A 21,754-nucleotide genomic window follows, 5' to 3' on the forward strand; every position below is an offset into this window, starting at 1 on the left:
AAAAAAATCAATTACAAATACACAATTTATCACTCAGTTGTTTGTTAACATGACTTTTGACAAACAAAAAATCTAATTTTTTTCATGAAAGGTTCAACCACTTATTGTGGTACTATTCTTATTTCTTGCAAATAAATGATTTTAAGTTTTTTAACGATGCCATACATTTAAATGTGCCATGTAGGTACTGAGTTACATCATTTACAACCGAGTATATGCTACGAGTGTGCTAAGACAGTAGAAATAGATGCTTGACAATTAATATACTGTTTCAATGAAAACCGCCAAAGCACTTCCAAGATATGGCTCTGGACACAAAAGTGCCGGCCGGCCGGCCGGATGGACACACAACGCCAAAACAATATCCCTCCGCCTATGGCGAGGGATAATAAATCTTTGGAGCAGGTTACATGATGATTTGGCAGGAAATGCCATTTCTAGTGTATCCGCTTTCAATATAGCCATAAGAAAATTTGCACCAACACCTGGGGGCCAAGATTTCCTTCTTCTGACTTCTGTCAATTACTGGTATGAAAACAAACTTTGAGCAAGTTGTATGGTGATTGGTCTACAAAAGAAACTCTAACAGTGTTCACAAAGTTTCATTAAGCCAATATAGGAATACTGTCTCTCACCCTGACTGTTAGATGATCACAACTTTTTTCTTTAATTTGACTAAGTGACCCAGTTTTTGACTCCATGTGACCCTGATTCAAACAGGGCCAAGATTTCGATGTGACAAATGTTTCGACCAAGTTTCATGAAGGTCTACAAATGTGGCATATAAAGTGTTCACAACGTTTCATTGATATGCACAATGGACGAAAGATGCTTACCATAAGCACATTATGCTAAGGTCTGCTAAAACAAAGGCACGGCATAACAGGTGCCACGCTCTGCTGCGAAAGCTTGTCAGATTTTTTTGATTTTTTAGAGGTCACAGTGACCTTGACCTTTGACCTAGTGACCCAAAACTGGGTGTGTCATGTAGAACTCATCAAGGTGCATCTACATATTAAGTTTCAAAGTTGTTGGTGGAAGCACTTTGATTTTAGAGCCAATGTTAAGGTTTTAGCACGACGCCGGCGGACGAGACGACATGACGAGCTGGCTATGACAAAAGCTCGGGTTTTCTCCGAAAAACAGCCTCGCTAATAATGACAAAAGGGCCATACTTCCACCAAATTGGTTGCTGCTAAAATTCCTTTCTTTAGGATCCTCTACCTTAAGTTTATTCAGCAGTGAACTTTGGGTAAATTCAACAACCAGTTTATTAGAGAAATTAGTTTGCATAGCTCAGTCTCTATGAAGATACAAGTCATTAAACAAGTTAAAAAATGGTTAAGCATGTAGCCTCTTATATACATACCAAATATTAACAGACGGTATTACAACATTTTCAGAACAAAACATTAATTCAAAATATTTATTTCTTGATTATAATACATGTAATTACAATAATTTCATTGACATAAATGTTTTTCTAATATACATAAAACGTGTTAACATAAAAAGTGTCAACTTAGTCTTTTATTGCAAAGAGTGATTTGATAACATGTTTTCTACTTTTCCATTATAATATTCTACAATAATCTACATGTGTATTAGGTTTCTTCTATAAAACCAAAGGGTTATTCTATCAGGGTTAAAAATACCTACCAAAGTAAACTTTCAATCTTAACAAGATTTACTAAAACATCATAACTTATTGAAGAAATTGTTGAGAAATACACTTTACTTTAAATCAAAATATTTCATAAGGCCAAAAAATAATATGTGCAAGATTTTCTAAAACATCATAACATATTGAAAAAAATTGTTGAGAAATACACATTACTTTTCATTACTTTTAATCAAAATATTTCATAAGGCCAAAAACTAATATGTGTTAAAATGTTAATACACCATATAAAGAAAAATATCATTTCAGTTTTGCATATACATATTCATACTTGTTAAATTAAGAATTGCACGATAAAATTGATAACTAAAGGGTCAATTTTAGTTCTTACACAATAAATTGCTGGACAGTGGTAAATCACACCCAAAAAATAAAAATAAATGTTTATAAGCAGGATGATGTTGCCCACTAATGCTGTGGTACACGGCCCAATAACTGAGAATATTTACAAACACATGCTAAAATATTGACCCATATGAGATGTGTGTAACTTCTTGATGTTGGATTTCCATGGTTTTGGAAACATATTTTTAAAAAGAAACTAGATTAGTTTCATTAATTGTTCTACAGCATGTCATGCAGAATGAGAACCTGTTTGATTTTTTTTTAATTAAGTAATTGTTTATGCACTGATGGAAATTAGCCAGCACACACCCAGGCGATCAAATTTTGCAGTGCGCAAGTATTTCTAAAAATCTGATTTTTTTTTTCAAATAAAGGTAAACAATGTGTATAAAAGCTTGAAATATAAGATGAAAAGTGCAAATAAAACATCAGAGAAAATAATTGTTCTTTCTTTGAATTTACACTTAAAATTTAACATAACTAAGTCATGTGACCACGATGGAATGAATTGATGGTTGTACGTTTGCTTGCTGACTGGTGTATAGACTAGAGATGGATAGGAAAATGTTTCGTCACTGCCATGGAGGGGTCATTGGTTGTGGGTTCTGTAGATAGGACATCACCACTGCTGATATGGACAGCCTGAAAAAATAAAACATCAAATTTGTTTAAGAGGGGACTCAAATCACTTCATAACAGCTGATATTTGCAACAAAAATCAAAATGGACTAAAATAAGTATCGAGGTACATTCGTAATGCTATTATTTCCCCACAGCTTATATAACAGCCTTAAAATACCAACATTGGTAAATGGAAAATTTCACCAAGCAATGTATTTCTGTTGGCAGTGATTAACCTTTTAAACCCTTTAAGCGCTGGAGCTGAATTTTAAAGGCCTTTGCAAACAGTTTGGCTCCAGATCAGACGCCACAAAACGTGGCGTCTGATCAGGATCCAAACTGTTTGCTATTCTGATATAGGTCTTTGAAAAAAGTGAATCAAATTATTATTTTAGAAATTTAGCAGACACCAATCTAGCAGACGACAAATATCCCAGCATGCAAAGGGTTAAAGCTTTGATACATTATGTCACAAGGTGACTCTTAATTTCCTCTACACCAGGAGACTCACTCAGAATCCCACAGCTAATATAGACAGCTAATATAGACAGCTAATATAGACAGCTAATATAGACAGCTTAAGAATATTTGATCATAAAAAAGTTAACTTGCATGTATCTATTTTTAATCTTACATGAAGCATAGGTGGATTAAAAATGGAAAGCAAACATTTTTTGTTCAATCAAAGAGTATAAGACTAATACATATTTTGTTGCACACAATGTTGGTACACATCCATACTATTATAACAAAAGAATTATATGTAATTTAATTTTCAATGAAGCTATTGTTCAAATAAACTATTGTGTATTCCAAAACAAACAAGACCTGTGTTTGTGAAACACAGTGCCCTTTACTGCGCTTTGAAGCCGCACAGCAGCTTTTTTAAGAGAAAATTGTTTAGTACAAGACCCATAACTACGCAAAAATCAATGGACCCCAATAAACTTTACACTTCATCTGTGACGGACAGACAGGCCGACAGGTTGACTGCTATATGCCACCCTACTGGGGGCATAAAAATGTATACATGTAAAGGTCAATTTGTTATTGAATATTTCTGTGCACCCCCGTAAAATAATTTAACCATAATTGCAAAATTTATCTTTTAATGGAGATACAAACAAAGTCAAGTTCTTGAAACAATTAAACATAACTATATGAGCCACATAGGATGATACATTGAAATTTTTCCAAAAAAGGAGACAACTCTAGTGAATCCCTAAAAGGGAGATAACCCCAGACTCACATAAAGCTACTTAGTGTTTGTTTGGTGTCCTCTGATGCCCTGGAATTGGCAAAGCTGATGAATGAACAGTAAACAGCGCACCATGCACACCACTTCAGCTGAAAATCAATGAAAAATACATCACGATGCATGTTATCGTGTACTTGTACTTGCTCGTAAATCACATTCATTCTTGACAGTAAAACCCTATTCTTATTTTTGACAATGCTGCGAAGCAGCTCGTCTAAGTTATCATACCATGAAACAAGATGTGTTTGTGAAACACAATGTCCCCCTATATGACGTTTGACCTTGAAGGATGACCTTGACCTTGACCCTTCACCACTCAAAATGTGCAGCTCCTTGAGATACACACGCATTTCAAATATAAAATTGCTAGCTTCAATATTGCAGAAGTGACATTCCATGAGCAATTTTGACCCATATATTTGACCTTGAAGAATGACCTTGACCTTGACCTTTCACCACTAAAAATGTGCAGCTCCATGAGATACACATCCATGCCAAATATCAAGTTGCTATCTTCAATATTGCAAAAGTATTCATAAAATAAGCGATTTGGGCCACATATATTTGACCTCTGACCTTGAAGGATGACCTTGACCTTTCACCACTTAAAATGTGCAGCTCCATGAGATACACATGCATGCCAAATATCAAGTTGCTATCTTCAATATTGCAAAAGTTTTCATAAAATAAGCGATTTGGGCCACATATATTTGACCTCTGACCTTTAAGGATGACCTTGACCTTGACCTTTCACCACTCAAAATGTGCAGCTCCATGAGATACACATGCATGCCAAATATCAAGTTGCTATCTTCAATATTGAAAAAGTAGTCATAAAATGAGCGATTTTGGCTACATATATTTGACCTCTGACCTTGAAGGATGACCTTGACCTTTCACCACTCAAAATGTGCAGCTTCATGAGATACACATGCATGCCAAATATCAAGTTGCTATCTTCAATATAGCAAAAGTTATTGCAAAATGTTAAAGTTGGCGCAAACCAACCAACAGACCAACAAACAGACAGGGCAAAAACAATATGTCCCCCACTACTATAGTGGGGGACATAAAAATTCTTCACAATGGCGACCTATGTAAAAGACCGAGCCAGTCGATTGAGATAGCTTGATTTTTCTAATCTGCATACCTCGCTTATTATCATTGATAAAGGTATAGGAAGATCAGCTATAAACAGGACAGCATATTCTGGGAAAAAGATTTAATAATAGTTTGAAAACGTTAATTTTAAATCAGTTATATTCAATCCATTATATGTTTATAGATCAATGAAACAACTATGCATTTTCTGTATTGTATTTGACATTTGTCATGATTCAGTAAATAAATTGCGAATTAAAACGTGTATAATTAACTTTCAACACGATCATGAGTGTAAAGAAAACGAATTATTTCGAACCTGCCATTTGTAAACGTTGTAGCGACTATGATATATAAACAGCATAATAGCTGTATGACATCAGTGAAACTCGCTCTTATGCTTGCTTTCTCATTTTGCATATTTAAAAAACTTTTCAAACAGAAATTACAGAGCCACATCAGTGCACATACTTTGTTTGATAATTCATTCGTTTGTTGGATATTGTTTGCTGTATTAAACACATATAGGTCATATCGCGGAGATTTAGTTAATCTTACCATGTGTTCATGGGCGAACTCACGTATTCAAGTGCTCTTACGACTGTGTGCTCATACCTACTTTCGGGAATCATCATGAAATCATTGCCATACTTAACGAACAAACATGCCTAAGCTTATTGAATTAGAGAAAAAAACAATATTAAATCAAAAGAGAAAAATTATATGTTCATGCACATGGGCATGTGAAATCACGTCTTACATACACATGTATAGCATCATTAACTTAGGAAAGGAAACAACGAAATATAAAGTTTGGTATGATATACATGTACAATTAAAGAGCATTTTGTAATTAATGAGCATGTCCAGTTTTGAATTTATATGCTGAAACGTAATGTTATAACCCACAAACGTTTTAATGTAACGGAACGTTTTTTTAACATCAGTGGTACAGAATATACACGTCGAATATATCTTTTTAAAGATATTTCTTGTTATATTTGATCGAGAATGTAACCCGCCTCCCAGTTTCACTGAATGGATCAAGTTCCCCGAGGGTACTACTTCCCCGTACCCCTAATTTATTTTTCGTACCCTACATTTTTCATACCCAATTTTTTTTGTACGCATTTTTTTTTCGTACCCAAATTTTTGCTCGTACCCAATTTTTTTTTCGACCCAATTTTTTTTCCTATCCAATTTTTTTTCCCTAACCTAATCTTTTTTCGTACCCAATTTTTACCCACATACAAAATTGTGGTGATGTAGATAAACTTAAATAGATGCTTTTATATCAGTCCTCTTCAAAGGCATTGTTACACCAGTACTGTCAGTACTTTGATTTTTGTAATGCATCAGTCTGTCCTAAGTAACTTAACCATAAGATATTTCAATTAAACATTTAAACAATTATGATAAGTAAATAAAATAAATTGTTCACCTAAACAGGTTTTCAAAGCATACTGCATGGGTGTTTAAGTAAATTGATAAACAACAAAAAATCAGCTATCAAACCATGGATATTAAATACCCTGCTTATAAACAACAGCTGTTGGAGATCAGCATGCTGGTTTGAAAATGTTAAACCTGATGATATTGCTTATCTGTACACCATTTAAGTATACAAATGCCACCTTTTTAAACAAATGCCTAACTAGAATTATCAAACTTAGTCAATTAAATCATTTTAATTTTGGTGAATAAACATTGAAGTTTTAGTCAGCCCAGTTGCTCACACCCGGGGCACATACCGGTAGAAAAGTTCGCCTCTTCTTCTAAAAGTATTTTACTCTGTATGACACAGACTTGATAAGGTCTGAGAGAGTATTGGAACATATTAGTTTTTACTTTCAACATTTAAAACAATGGGACTTGAGGCCCCTGTGCGCTTACCTGAGAAACCAAAGAACATTTATTGATCTTCTTTTTGTAATGTTTGTGAAATAAATTTGACTTCTGACCAAGCTTTTATTAACCCATTATGACACAGATGTTATAAGGGTAGTGGGATTATTGAAACAAATGCCATGCCCAACATTGAACATTAAGCAAAGAAGAAAGCTTTTAGTGGGTCAACCATTTTGATAATCATAAAATGAAAGCCTACTATTTTTCATCATGTTATACATGAAAAACTGCATTACTTCATGGCAGCCTAGTACTTATTTGGACAATTATCATAGTATTCTAAAAAATTATTTTATTAAATCTTTTAAGAATATTTTCTCTAATGATTGTTTAACAACATGATTTCTTGCTTGTTCATAATTAAAAAATTTAGTAAAACAAGAAAAACTGCCCCAATTTGTGGCAATTATGTTTTAAACCGACTAAAACCATTTTCGAACTCCACCTAGATTCAAATAAGATTAACATGTTCTAAACAAGTTACATGAAGTTTGGACAATAAATGTGACTTCTATTGATAGTATTGACAAAGTAAATGTTGATGACGCACTACTCAGGATAAACCATTGACAAAAGTAAAATACATGAGCTCACCATGAGCATGCAGGCTTTTTCCGCCCTATGCCACGGGTCCGAAATTCGGCCCCATTCCCAATGCAAATCTGGTTGTTTTTTTCCCAATTCAAAAAAAAAATTCCCAATTCAAAAAAAAAAAAAAAAAAATTTTTTTTTTTTTTTTTTTTTTTTTTTTACCCTTTAAATATATAAGTTGACCTGATCTGGTGTGGAAAATAGAAAGTATTGCATAATTAAATTATCTGTTGCCTTGAATTTGTTTTAAGAACTGTAAAATATGTTAATGATTATTTAAGACTTAACTTTTTTTCCTCAAAATCCGGCGCTTCCCGCGATTTTTTTCACCTAAAAAAGGCCAAGCCTTTTCCCCAAATTCAGATTAAAAAACCTGCACTAATCACACATGTTCATAATATTTTGTAAAATTTTAATAATAAGTTATCAAAATAGTCGTTATTTACCAGTTAACGGCTTCTTTGAAATATAAGAAACACTGTTTTAAATAATTTACATGCGATAATTTTTCCCAATTGAGCCAATTTTGCGATTAATTTTTTTCCCAAAATGGGGGTTTTCACGACGCGAAATTCCCAAAATTCCAGTGTGGCGTTTTCCCAAAATGGAGCGGAAAAAGCCTGGCATGTTATGCTCAGGAGAGCTAAACAAGAGCTGTCGAGTGCTTAACAGTATAACGTAAGCCATCATGGGGAAATTGATCAGATTCAATAATTTATTAGACGATCTTTCAAAAATAATAAAAGGAAAAAAAAAAATTGGGGGGGGGGGGGGTTGAGACGAGGTATAATGTGGGGTGTGGTCATTTATTAGACGATCTTTCAAAAAACAGCAATAAACAAAATAAAAATAAAAAATTGGGGGGTTGGGTGGGAGGAGGAGAGGGGGGTATAATGTGGGGTGGGGTAATTTATTAGATGATGTTAACAAAAAAAAAATTGGGGGGGGGGGGGGAGGTTGGAGGGGGGGGGGTGAGAGGGGGGGTATAATGTGGGTGGGGTATTTTATTAGATGTTAAAAAAAAAAAAAATCAGGGGGGGGGGGCTGGGGGGGGGGGCAAGGAATTCAGGGTAGGGGCTTGGGGTATTGTTGTGGTGGAATCCATTGTGGTATTCAGGTAAGTGTTGTTTTGTGACAGTAATAATAAAATGTGATCATAAATAAAGACGTTATGGCAATTTAAGCAAAATGTTCAAGTATCTAAGTGTAAAAGGGGCCATAAATATGTCAAAATGCTTGATTCAGTGGTCTGCTCTTGTTTATTGGTTGGGGTCATGTTGGTAAACAAGTATGCAAAATATAAAAACAATATGTCAAAGGATACAGGAAGTATTTGGGGTATTACGCAAACTTTAACATAGATTTATCAATAATATGCATATTCTAAGTATAAAAGGGGCAATTATTCTGTCAAAATGCTTGATACAGTTGTATGCTCTTGTTTTTAGGTTGGGGTCATGATGGTAAACAAGTATGCAAAATATGAAAGCAATATGTCAAGGGACATTGACAATATTTGGGGTAGTATGCAAACTTTAAAATTTGCTGCATATTCTAAGTGGAAAAGGGGCCATAATTATGACAAAATGCTTGATAGAGTGGTCTGCTCTTGTTTATAGGTTGGGGTCATGTTGGTAAACAAGTATGCAAAATATGAAAGCAATATGTCAAGGGGCAATGAAAACAATTGGGGTAGTACAAAACTTTAACATTTGCACGCTTACGCTTACTCTAACGCTTACGCCGACACCGGGATGAGAAGGATAGCTCCACTATATATATTTCATATATAATAGTCGAGCTAAAAATCAGACAAGGAAAAAATAAAATTGTTGGGGTGGTAGGGGGGGTTGAGAGGGGGGTATAATGTGGGGTGTGCTAATTTATTACATGAAGGAGAGGGGGGTATAATGTGGGGTGTGCTAATTTATTAGATGATGTATAAAAAAAACAAGAGCACCGCCTTGCGGGTGCAGACCGCTCATTTATTTTCTTTTTAAAGGTGAAGGGACTCTCATTTTCAATCACAAAGGAGGGAGGGGTGGAGTGAAGAGGGGTGTATAGTGTGGGGGTGTGGACATATTACATTATTTTCCAAAAGTGCGAAAAAAATATATATAATTCGGGGGAGGGGGGGGGGGGGTACGATGGTTGGACGGTATTTCAAATATAAAATAATAAAAATAAATATTTGTGTTTTTAACCGTTTCAAAAAAAATAAAAAATAAAATTGGGGGTGGGAGGGGGGTGGGGGGGTATAGTGTGAGGGTGTGGTGGTCATTTGTGAGATGATCTTAAAAAAAAAAAAAAAAAAAAAAATTAGGGGGGGGGGGGGATTCGGGTGGGGGGAGGGGGGGGGGATTCTTGGGTGCGATGGTTGGACGGTATTTCAAACATAAAATAATAAAAAAAATATTTGGGTTTTTTAACTGTTCAAAAAAAAAATTGGGGGGGTGGGGTGGGGGGGGGGTATAGTGTGAGGGTGTGGTGGTCATTTGTGAGATGAAAAAAAAAATAGGCGGGGGGATTCGAGGGGGGGGGGGGAGAATTCGGGGGGGGGGGGGGGGGGGGGGGAGGGGAAAGGGCATGGGGGATGGTTTGGGTGGAGTCTATTGTGGTATGTCAGGTAAGAGTAGTTTTGTCAAAGTATCAATCAAATCTAATCATAAATAAAGAAGTTATGGCAATTTTAGCAAAATTTAATAATTTGACCTCGAGAGTCAAGGTCATTCAGAGGTCAAGGTAAAATTTAACTTGCCAGGTACAGTAACCTCATGATAGCATGAAAGTATTTGAAGTTTGAAAGCAATAGCCTTGATACTTCAGAAGTAAAGTGGATCGAAACACAAAATTTAACCATATATTCAAAGTTACTAAGTAAAAAAAGGGCCATAATTCCGTAAAAATGACAACCAGAGTTATGCAACTTGTCCTTTTACTGTACCCTTATGATAGTTTGCGAGTGTTCAAAGTATGAAAGCAATATCTTTGATACTTTAGGGGTAAAGTGGACCAAAACACAAAACTTAACCAAATTCTCAAAGTATAAAGGGCCCATAATTCCGTCCAAATGCCAGTCAGAGTTACATAACTTTGCCTGCACAGTCCCCTTATGATAGTTAATAAGTGTCGCAAGTATGAAAGCAATAGCTTTGATACTGTAGGAATAAAGTGGACCTAAACACAAATCTTTAACAAATGTTCAATTTTCCAAGTATAAAAAGGGCACATAATTCTGTCAAAATGCCAGTCAGAGTTACATTACTTTGCCTGCACAGTCCCCTTATGATAGTTAGTAAGTGTTGCAAGTATGAAAGAAATAGCTTTGATACTTAAGGAATAAAATGGACCTAAAACTTATCCAAAATTTTCAATTTTCTAAGTATAAAAAGGGCACATAATTTTGTCAAAATGCACGCCAGAGTTATCTAACTTTGCCTGCCCAGTCCCCTCATGATAGAAAGTAAGTGTACCAAGTTTGAATGCAACAGCATTGATACTTTCTGAGAAAAGTGGACCTAAACGCAAAACTTAACCAAAATTTTCAATTTTCTAAGTATAAAAAGGGCACATAATTCTGTCAAAATGAACGCCAGAGTTATCTAACTTTGCCTGCCCAGTCCTCTCATGATAGTTAGTAAGTGTACCAAGTTTGAATGCAATAGCAATGATACTTTCTGAGAAAAGTGGACCTAAACGCAAAACTTAACCGGATGCCAACGCAGACGCCGACGCCAAGGTGATGACAATAGCTCATAACTTTTTTTCAAAAAATAGATGAGCTAAAAATGTGGGGGGGGGGGAGGTTCGGGGGATGAGGGGGGGGGGGGGGGGGGGGTGAGAGGGGAGTATAATGTGGGGTGTGGTTATTTATTAGATGATGTTTAAAAAAATATTTGGGGGGGGGGGGTTGAGAGGGGGTTATAATGTGGGATGTGATTTTATGAGATGATGTTAAAAAATCAGAAAAGGAAAAAAAAATTGTTGGGGGTAGGGGGGGGGGTTGAGAGCGGGGTATAATGTGGGGTGTGCTAATTTATTACATGAGGGAGAGGGGGGGTATAATGTGGGGTGAGGTCATTTATTAGATGATGTAATAAAAAATAAAAATTTGAGGGGGGGGGGGGGGGGGTATCGGGGGGGGAGGGGGTGAGAGGGGGGGTATAATGTAGGATGTGGTAATTGATTAGATGATGTTTAAAAAAAAATTGGGGGGGGAGGTTGGGGGGGGGGGAAGGGATTCTGGGTAGGGGCATGGGGTATTGTTTGGTTGGAATCCATTGTGGTATTCAGGTAAGTGTTGTTTTGTGAAAGTAATAATAAAATGTGATCAAAAATAAAGAAGTTATGGCACTTTAAGCAAAATGTTCAATTATATAAGTGTAAAAGGGGCCATAAGTATGTCAAAATGTATGCTCTTGTTTATAAGCTGGGGTCATGTTGGTAAACAAGTATGCAAAATATAAAAGAAACATGTCAAAGGATATAGAAAATATAATTTGGGGTAGTACGCAAACTTTAACATAGATTTATCAATAATATGCATATTCTAAGTATAAAAGGGGCAATAATTCTGATATCTCTGAATCTAATATCTCTGATATTTTCATACATGCCATACGTCCCGGATTGTCCGGGACAGTCCCGGAAATGAAGAACTTGTCCTGCTGTCCCGGAAATCTGTCAAATGTCCCAGAATTTACAAAATCCATATATACATGTACCTTATCTTAGGCTTAACAGCACCTCGAATCTGTGTATATCTGCAGCGTCTCCATGACAATGCCTACCCGAATAGGCAGACTACGCTACGTGTCAAAATCGATCAATTAACAGGGGTTCTGTTATCATATCGATTGTCTCACGTTTGCGGTCAAACCGAAAAGGCGGCATTGTTTAATGTGGTTGTTATTTGATTTTAATCTACTACGTCATTATTTCCCGCTGCGTAAGGGCAAAGGATAGTTGTTCACACATCTGAAGTCCAACATCGCTGAGTAAAAAATTAAAAGCAGTTTATGTTCGCACGTTTAACCGACAAAGTTTGTGATTGGTTGTATGTATTGTGAATTGATTTGAGTTGACGATCTAACGGTACTGTATTGTTGTATTTTTTATTATATAAATGTTATAAATGAGACACACCAGTCTTAATAACAATAACGCAGTGACGTCACCATCTATGTTTAGAACGCTTACACTGAAAACACGTGGCTTGTATCTAGTAACGGAAGTAGTAATGTTTAATTTGACGTTAATAGATCAAGTGTATTTCGGATAGGCTTTCGAACTTTTGCAATTAACGATTTGAAACAAAAAAAACGTACCAAAATTGCATATGTCTATAAATATCGCTACATTTTATACATGTCCCGGAAAATCGGCAAAAGTCCCGGACAATTTAACTCAATGTCCCGGAATTGGTCTAAAAATTATGGCATGTATGGATATTTTTAAAGATCAGAGACTACAGCAGAAAATATATAAATCTTTAAGGTTTTTATTTAAGTACCTTTTATACTAAAAGATTTTTTTGTCAATTGCATTAAAATACCTTACTACCGGTATATAGTTTTGTGGAAAATAAAGATATATATACAGAAGTCTTTTCTACTAATTACTCTACAAAATTACAAATGCTACTCTGCACATATTACATTGGAATAATTGCATGACGAGTACAAAATGCTTTATGTCTGTACTAATTTCACAGTCATATTTCAAACGAAGAAACTTCAAAGGAAATCTTTGGTGGACTAATGGTGAGACTGGAAGCATAGTTGATTCATAAGATAACCAGTTCTCTTCGGACCACCTTACATAACAACGTCAAGTTCAGTGTTATATATGCTAATGTAACATGATTTACAAACGGCAAGGCTGCATTTCTGATCCTACCCTATAGTAAGCTGTACTTGTAGGCATTAGTTTATTCATCCATTTTAAGAGTTTTTTTTAATATTTTCAAAAAATTTTACCATTGTAAAATACTGTTGTTTTACAAATTATATAAATTTATATAAAATTTGAAATAAATCAATTATAAATTATGGATTTTGCAAACAATATTGAACTTCAATTCAAGTTCTAATTTTAGATGATGACCAGAAATACCACGCTATTGTTAATTTAAGTGAAGAAATAGGAACCCAATATTACCCATATGAACCACTAGCAATTAATACAGTGATGATAACAACTTTATCTTTAGTAATTTACAACATCATGTAGTAGACATAATTATATGTATCTGAGTAGCTGTACCTGTTAACCATTTACCACTTAGATACGTATTTTTACGCATTTGTAGTCTCTTAGAAAGTTAAATTTAATTAAAGACCTTTCTTAATAGATTCAAGTTTTAAAGGCTTCAATTTCAACCCTCAGATTCTGATGAGCAGCAAACAGCATAAAACCTGAACAAACTGTGAGTTACTCGCAGGCTGTTCTGGTTTTATACCGTTTGCACATAGCCATTTTCACTTTGCTTCTGAGTGGGAAAGGGTTAAAATAAAAATCAACATTGAATTATTGTATCTCCATGGACATAATATTCCGTCACATGAAATTTGTATACAGAATTAATGTTTAAAAATCTGGATTGCAAAAAATGCAAATCTTGACTGTAGAATATGTAAAAGATTACAATATATTATATAATGGAGATTTGCAATGGTATAATCGCTATAAACAATCATAAGGATTAAAAAAAAAAATTAAGCCTATTTATTTAAGCTCCATTGCATAACAGGTCTAAGGCTTATATGAAATGCTCTCGAGTCCTTTTCCTTGGTGTCTATGGGGGAGATCTAAACAACGCTCCAACAGTGGGGATCGAACCCCTAACGTCCCAATCGCTAGGCAGACACCATATCCACTACGCCACAGCGACCTCGTAATAAAAATCATTTTGATTTAGTGGAAGTTTAACTGTTTACTTAAAGATTCTTGCAATGTTATTCTTTTCTCGAGGTATGCAAGGAAAGCATTGATGTTCACTTAGAAATCACTGTAATTTTAGAGATCAGAGACTTGAGCGGAAAATATATAAATCTTCAAGGTTTTTAATAAAGCACCTTTAATATTAAGGGAATATTTGTCCATTGCATTCAAATACACAAATACCTTACTACCAGCATATAGTTCTGTTGAAAATAAAGAATTAGATATATCTATACAGAAGTCTTTTCTACTAATACTCCGCTAAATTACAAATGCTAATCTGTACATGTAATATTTTAATAATAGACGAGTTCAAAATGTTTGATGTCTATACTAATTTCACAGTCATATTTCAAACGAAGAAACTTAAAATGAAATATTTGGTGGACTAATGGTGAGACTGGAAGCATAGTTGATTCATAAGATAACCAGTACTCTTCGGACCACCTTACATATGACTGGCAGTTTCTTCTTTATATATGCTGGGTGTACACCCAATACAAATGGAATGATTTCATGTTGACCGATACAAGGCAGCAAGTTAAACCTGTTACTTTGTCTATTGGAAATGCTAGTTTATCAATTTTCACAAATTGACAAATTGACAAATCCTTCGTCTTTTATAATAATACAATTCCTAAAAAGATTGTATTTGAATTTATTTAAAATTGATAAATTTACTAACCAAGATAATTGAATTTTTACAAAAAGCTTTATATAGATGATTGTTGGTATTCCCAAATGGTTATTATTTCAGTAATATAGTGGGAAACCACTATTTCAGAAGTCTTAAATTTGTCCCATGTGCCTTATCACAGATAAGTTTACATTGTTTGAGTTCTCAAATAACAATGTATATGAATGATACAAACTACAGATTAATTGATACCAAATGTGAAACAAGATGGCAAATTGTCCTCACTTGAGATTCAAATGAACTTAACTATTATGTGAAGGTGGAGTTCAAATACAAAAATACAAAATTAAAGAAAAAAATAATCTCAGAAGGTGAGCTAACTACAGGAAATTTAAATGTTAAAATATAAATGAGATAAATTTGTTGCTGTGTTACAAATTCTTTTAAAGGAGTCTACATCAATTTACAACTTTTACTAGCAGTATTATGGCTGCTTCCCCTGGCTTCATACCTTCATCATGAGCCCGCACATGCTGAAGATCATCCCTAGAAGGTTCATGTAGTCTGGAGTGGGATCATCACCGGGTGCACTGGAATCTTTGGGCTTATATCTGTTAAATACAGGTTGTAGAAACTAACATTATAAGATGGTAATGTAAACATTTCATTTATTGTTACTCTTTCCAGTATGGAAGGTCTTCTGACTTCAGAGACAGAATTTGTTACTTTGTCTGCATATTTTTGTGTGGGCAGCGGGAGGGGGGGGGCGTGTATAGTGCATTATACCAAACTCGCAAGTTTTCTTACCACTTTGAGAATGTTAGAGTCAGATAATAATGGTGTTCAGACAAACAGTCCCTTTTTCACATGATCGATATTGAGTGTAGAAAGAGTTTGCTGTGGGATTAAGCAAATTGGTGAAAAAGGCTGACCATGTATTCGCTGTGTTTAATAATTAATATATTAGTCTAGATGTATTGCTAACAACTTTAACAATATGAATAAATTGAGCAAAGCTTACATGAATTCCGTTGTAACGTGTGGTTAATAATTAAGGACTATTATCAAAATTGTATAACAAAAAATATAGGAATGCATACATTTGGCAAATTTATAGAAATCAAAATACCACGAAATATATTCGTATACATGTATTATAAGGCCACGACTTTTTTATTTATTGGTTTACAATTTTATTTTGGAAAATGATCCATCGGGCGGTCGAAAAAAAAAAGAAAAAAAAAACATTGGAAAAAAAGTTAATACTAATAACATCAGGACAAAAACAACATACCTTTTATAACCTTAACACAGAGACAACATATCAAATTATGCAAAGAAACACATCTATATCTTTAAATAAAATGAGTCCTAAAAGCACTATTTGTAACATCAGGCAATTTTAATCACACCATTACATGACATGCGTTCCTCTCCCATTAAAACAAAAACTTAGGTTCATTTCCGTAATTCGATGCGCACCAGTATACAATGCGATGCCCGTTGCATAAATCTTATATAAGAAAAACTACTCGGGCTTTTTCCGCTCCATTTTGGGAAAACGCCACATTGGAATTTTGGGAATTTCGCGTCGTGAAAACCCCCATTTTGGGAAAGAAAATAATCGCAAAATTGGCTCATTTGGGAAAAATTATCGCATGTAAATAGTGTTTCTTATATTTCAAAGAAGCCGTTAACTGGTAAATAAGGACTATTTGGATAACTTCTTATTAAAATTTTACAAAATATTATGAGCATGTGTGATAAGTGCAGGTTTTTGTATCTGAATTTGGGGAAAAGGCTTGGCCTTTTTTGAGGTGAAAAAAATCGCGCGAAGCGGCGGATTTTGAGGAAAATAAGGAAAGTCTTAAATAATCATTAACATATTTTACAGTTTTTAAAACAAATTCAAGGCAACAGATAATTTAATTATGCAATACTTTCTATTTTCTACACCGGATCAGGTCAACTTATATATTTTAAGGGTAAAAAAAAATATAAAATAAAAATTGTTTTTTTTTTTTTTTAATTGGGATTTTTTTTTTCAATTGGGAAAAAAACAACCAGATTTGCATTGGGAATGGGGCCGAATTTCGGACCCGTGGCATAGGGCGGAAAAAGCCTGCTACTCTTACACAAATTACGTGTTTACAAAATTCCTAAACACATATATCGTAAATAATGGTAGTGTTTATTGGATTATTTATACCAATTATCAAATTGCAAGGTAGTACTTCTTTATCTAACATAATATCAGGTATGTTTGATAAAATTAACATGTTAAACAATATAGTTGCGTCACAAACTCGGAAATAAATTTGATGGGGTCGAAATTTTACTAACGCTGATTTTCCTATTGTCTGTAAATTTTACCTGAAATAAGTTTTGAGAAGTGCCCATAAAAGGACAGGTACATAAGCTGTCACATTGAAAAATATCCCGATCTCTGCAATTAATGTGAACCAGTCGTTGATTGTACTTACTTGATTTTTTTAAACCGTATTCAAACCGGATCGTTTTTTTTCTCGTTTCGCTCGTTTTTTATCAGTGCGGTCGGGAATAAAATATATATAAAAAAAACGATTTTCCGATTTCATCATTTTCCACATTTTCCAAAAATTAAGGTCGGCAGTTTTGTAAACCAAGAAATATAAAAGTTGTGGCCTAACATGTGAAAAATCTACACTTTGAAACTTGTTAATTTTAAAAGTACATGTACAGCATATCAGTATAAACAGGAGTGTTCTCCACACAAAAAGCGTAGAACCCTATTTATAGTTTTTTGAGCTATGTCTACTGTCTATCTATATATGCATTATTCCTGTTATATAATTTTAAATGGACGCAGTCAGGCAATCCAGTGTGACAAAAGGGACTGTAGAATCAAGAAAAGTGTGACATAGGTAAGTTAAATAAATATATAAGTTAACCTCATCCATTGCAGGAAATAGAAAAAATATTGCACAACTAAATTATCTGTTGCCTTGAATTTGCTTTAAAAACAGTAAAATATGTTTAATTGATTATTTTAGACTTTCCTTTTTCCCCCAAAAATCTGGCTTTTCGCGCGATGTTTTTCCCCTAAAAAAAGGCCAGGCCCTTTCCCCAAAAGCAGATAAAAAAAAACTGGCATTTTAATTGATATATCTTCATATCAAGGCAGCAGTATGTATGTTTAAGCCTCTGTAAAGCATAAAACATGCTATGCACAGGGCTGTCATTATGATTTTCAACAAGGGATTATTTTGGAATAGTCACCAATTAGACCGGGGGTCAAGGGAGTCGCCTATGCTCCCTTATGGGTCCAGGGCATCGCCCCGATTGGGCGACCAAAAATGAATTCTAGACGTTTTGAGGGACAAAATATTGCTATTTTCAGAGCATAAAAAGTAAATATGAGGTCTACAAAAGAAGAGCACATTTAAAAATTTTCACATTTTAAGTATACTGTACATGTTAGTAAAAGCTGTCATCTTCTTGGTCAGACTCCCCAGCCTCTTTCTCTAAAAGAAGTGTTTTCATCGCAGCTTCAATTTCAAGAAATAAAACCAAATCTCAAACTAATTATTGTGTAAACAAAGTTTTACTTGAAGCCAGAAGTGGTAAATATGTGCATTTGAAAGTTTTTTTCTCTTTTGTCTCCAATTCAGGGTTTTCCCTTGGATGAAAAATAGGGAGTCCAAATGTCCCCTACAACTTTGCATTAGGGGATCAACTGTAACAATAAGGAGTCAAAACTACAAAGCTTGTTGGTTTTCCATCAGAATAATGGAAACAATAGCACCCAATTGGAGCAAAAAGGTACTATATGCCTTCTAATTTAAATGTCACATGGTACCTTTTTGCACCAAGGGGGCGATATGCATCTAGCTCAGAACAAAACAATTAACTGAATTTGTGCACGATGAAAAAAACGCCTCCTCCCAGGAGTGCCTTGCAAAAATCGATGCAAAAACACAACTTGAAACAAACACTTTGTTCAACAAAACAAACTCTCGAAACAAGTATAAACACTGCATGATATTTTTCATGTTTTATTTCGTTTATCACTGAAACATCATATATCGGTTGAGAATGCACAATTATTCCAAGAGGCCCGACGCTTTTGTAGTTTTGGGTCTGCGGCTGAATTATCATGCGGTATGTATAAGAGAGCATCTGAACAAAAGGGGAACAATAAATAAACTGTTGTGCAAATCCAAATCATTAATTTTCTTCTTCTTTGATTCAGCCATTTTTCGGCGCGGATGTATTTAGCCAGCTTTTCACCTTTGTAAGTCTCCAATAAAATTCAAATAAAATTTCCCACGGCTAGGTATGAATGAATACACTTCATTTATTCCATTGGCTGGTTTGACATACCACCAGAACATTGGAAACATATCCGCGTCTTTGTAACACTGTTCTACTGCATGAAACAATTTTATCTCTAATGAAAAGAGATTGAACAGTTTTACACTCAATTCTCGACATCAATACAGTTTGTGCGTGCACCTTTTATTTTCATAGAATTACCAGCACAAAAGCATTTATACTTAAAGGCTATGTTCTCATATTTAGTACTTACTTCCATATTCCTGTCAACATGTAAACATGTAAAAGTATATAAAGAGCAGTGGAAGCGAGGCCTCACTTTAATGGATTGCATTTCAACCCGCGAGGTATCGAGTTTACATACAGGTCATCACCGGAGTTTGCGGCCAGTAAAATAATCGTTATATAAAAAAGAAGCTATCCGTGAACTAGGTGACCTGGAATTTTCTTTAAACCAGAAATATGTTAAATGAAGATATTCAGCAATATAATTATGGTATGTCAATAAAAGATTCTTAATGTGTTTTCAACAATACAATGATAAATATTATTTTTGATTAATTTAACAATAATTATTCCACCATATTGACTAATGTATTAAGCATGGGCGCGATGATTCTCGATACTGTTAATAATCGAATCACATGGCAATGCCCGACAAACCACTAGAACAGGTTTGTTCGAAGAACGCGCCTATAAATACGGATACTTCGCGTGTGGCGGGTTGACTCATATGTTTTAATTTCACTTCCATTCTTCTTCTGGTTTTCTGTTTTGTTTCTATAGGTTTATGACCAGCAATATGTAATAATGTAAAATAAGCTGCCAAAACTCCGCGTAACATCCCGTACTTAGTGTTTTATACAGGAAGGAAAAAGGGCGTGGTGCAAAATTTCAAAAAAGGGCACTTTAGCGCGCGACATCCATAAAAAGGGCACACATATATCTGTATAGTGACTTAATAACAAGCTTTGTTACACACAAACATTGTATGTATAGTTTTGAGATTAATTGTTGAATAATTAAACCAACAAAATCCAGAATGTATATTTTATTATGTGTTTTATATTTTCATGTAGTAACAAAAAACAAGATTAAACACCATAGGATATATATCTTATACAAACTATAGCTTTTCAAAGATGTCTTAGAATACTGTTAAATGAGTTACCCTCGTAAACCATTATTTATATTTAAAACGTTACACACATTGCAAGTCCTTTATATGCATCTTAAATGGAGATTCACAAACACTAACACTTTGTTGAATAGTCAGAAAGTTCTGCGTAATGTCATTGTTTTCATGACCACGTGTTGTATCGAGAACATTTATTTCGCAAAAAAGTGTAACTAGAAACGGCGCCGTACTGTCTTTTGTTCATTGTCAATTAATTCAACACACGTTAATTGGTCTCCAATATAAACTTGTTTTGCTTACAAAGCAATTTGCATCAATTTCTAATTTACGTTTCGTCGAAAGTGGAATGCCAAAATCGGAAAGCGTACGTTGCGACATTCTAAACACGAATGATAAGTGGTACAAGTTCAATATTTTTGTAAAATGCATATCTGTGTTTGCCAATTAACATATTTTGACAAGTTACAAACGGGTCATAATGTTCTTAATTGAACCAATGGTGCAGGCCTACTACTGTTACAACAATTAACAACTTTTGGCCAAACAGGGTCCAAGACGGGGTATCAACTTCTTTGCCGACATTCACACGTTATTGTAATCAAAACATCGTGACAATAAACAAGCACGTGCTCCAATTAAGCGCGGTCTGCCTAACCGTGAACAGCAAACGTGTTAAGATTGTCGTCTGCTACAATTCATCAACACACATCTACTGTGAGCCTGCGCCAATTGTATTGGATAGGAGGCGGAGCGTTATTTTAATCGACAGCTTTAATATTAGACTGCGCCAATTGTATTGGATAGGAGGCGGAGCGTTATTTTAATCGACAGCTTTAATATGTCACGGGTTGCTATTTTCAGCGTATGGCCAATTTTCAGGAAGTACAATGGACGTCATGAGGTTTTGTAATCGGCGTATGGAAACAATTATCGGGCGTAATATACGGCCGTACGCCGCTTAGTGCAAGCCCTGTTTTAAATTAATTTTTATTAACTTAAAACTGTTTTGCATTAAATTGAAATCAAATCAATATTTTACAGATACAACTGGTGTTTTTTTTAAATTTAATTACGCGTAAAAATAAATGTTTTGATATAACTGAATTATGCATGAAATGCACAATTTCCACGTGAATAACATCGAGGTTTTCATCAAGTCTCCTATGTAACTGTGCACGATTGTATCCGGACTGATTGGTGTTACAAAGCCACTGAAAT

The 21,754-nt window shown here is 34.6% G+C and overlaps 2 protein-coding genes across 2 annotated transcripts in view; one reads left to right on the forward strand and one right to left on the reverse strand.

The window, feature by feature from the left end:
- Positions 1-1,412: 1,412 nt before the first annotated feature.
- LOC127862058 (PAT complex subunit Asterix-like) overlaps positions 1,413-21,754 on the reverse strand; it is a 33,484-nt gene continuing 13,142 nt past the window's right edge. Inside the window, exons 3-5 of the mRNA XM_052401008.1 lie at positions 15,596-15,695; positions 3,897-3,994; positions 1,413-2,668 (exon numbers count right to left, since the gene is read on the reverse strand). Of these exons, the coding sequence (XP_052256968.1) occupies positions 2,599-2,668; positions 3,897-3,994; positions 15,596-15,695 (268 nt within the window). The 3' untranslated portion in view covers positions 1,413-2,598. The remainder of the gene's footprint in view (positions 2,669-3,896; positions 3,995-15,595; positions 15,696-21,754) is intronic.
- The window catches only part of LOC127862023 (uncharacterized), a 339,308-nt gene continuing 335,507 nt past the window's right edge, over positions 17,954-21,754 (forward strand). The window contains exon 1 of the mRNA XM_052400951.1: positions 17,954-17,987. The gene's annotated coding sequence lies outside the window, so the exon portion shown is untranslated. The remainder of the gene's footprint in view (positions 17,988-21,754) is intronic.

Source organism: Dreissena polymorpha, chromosome 16 (assembly GCF_020536995.1).
Source record: "Dreissena polymorpha isolate Duluth1 chromosome 16, UMN_Dpol_1.0, whole genome shotgun sequence".
In the NCBI taxonomy this organism is placed as follows: domain Eukaryota; kingdom Metazoa; phylum Mollusca; class Bivalvia; order Myida; family Dreissenidae; genus Dreissena; species Dreissena polymorpha.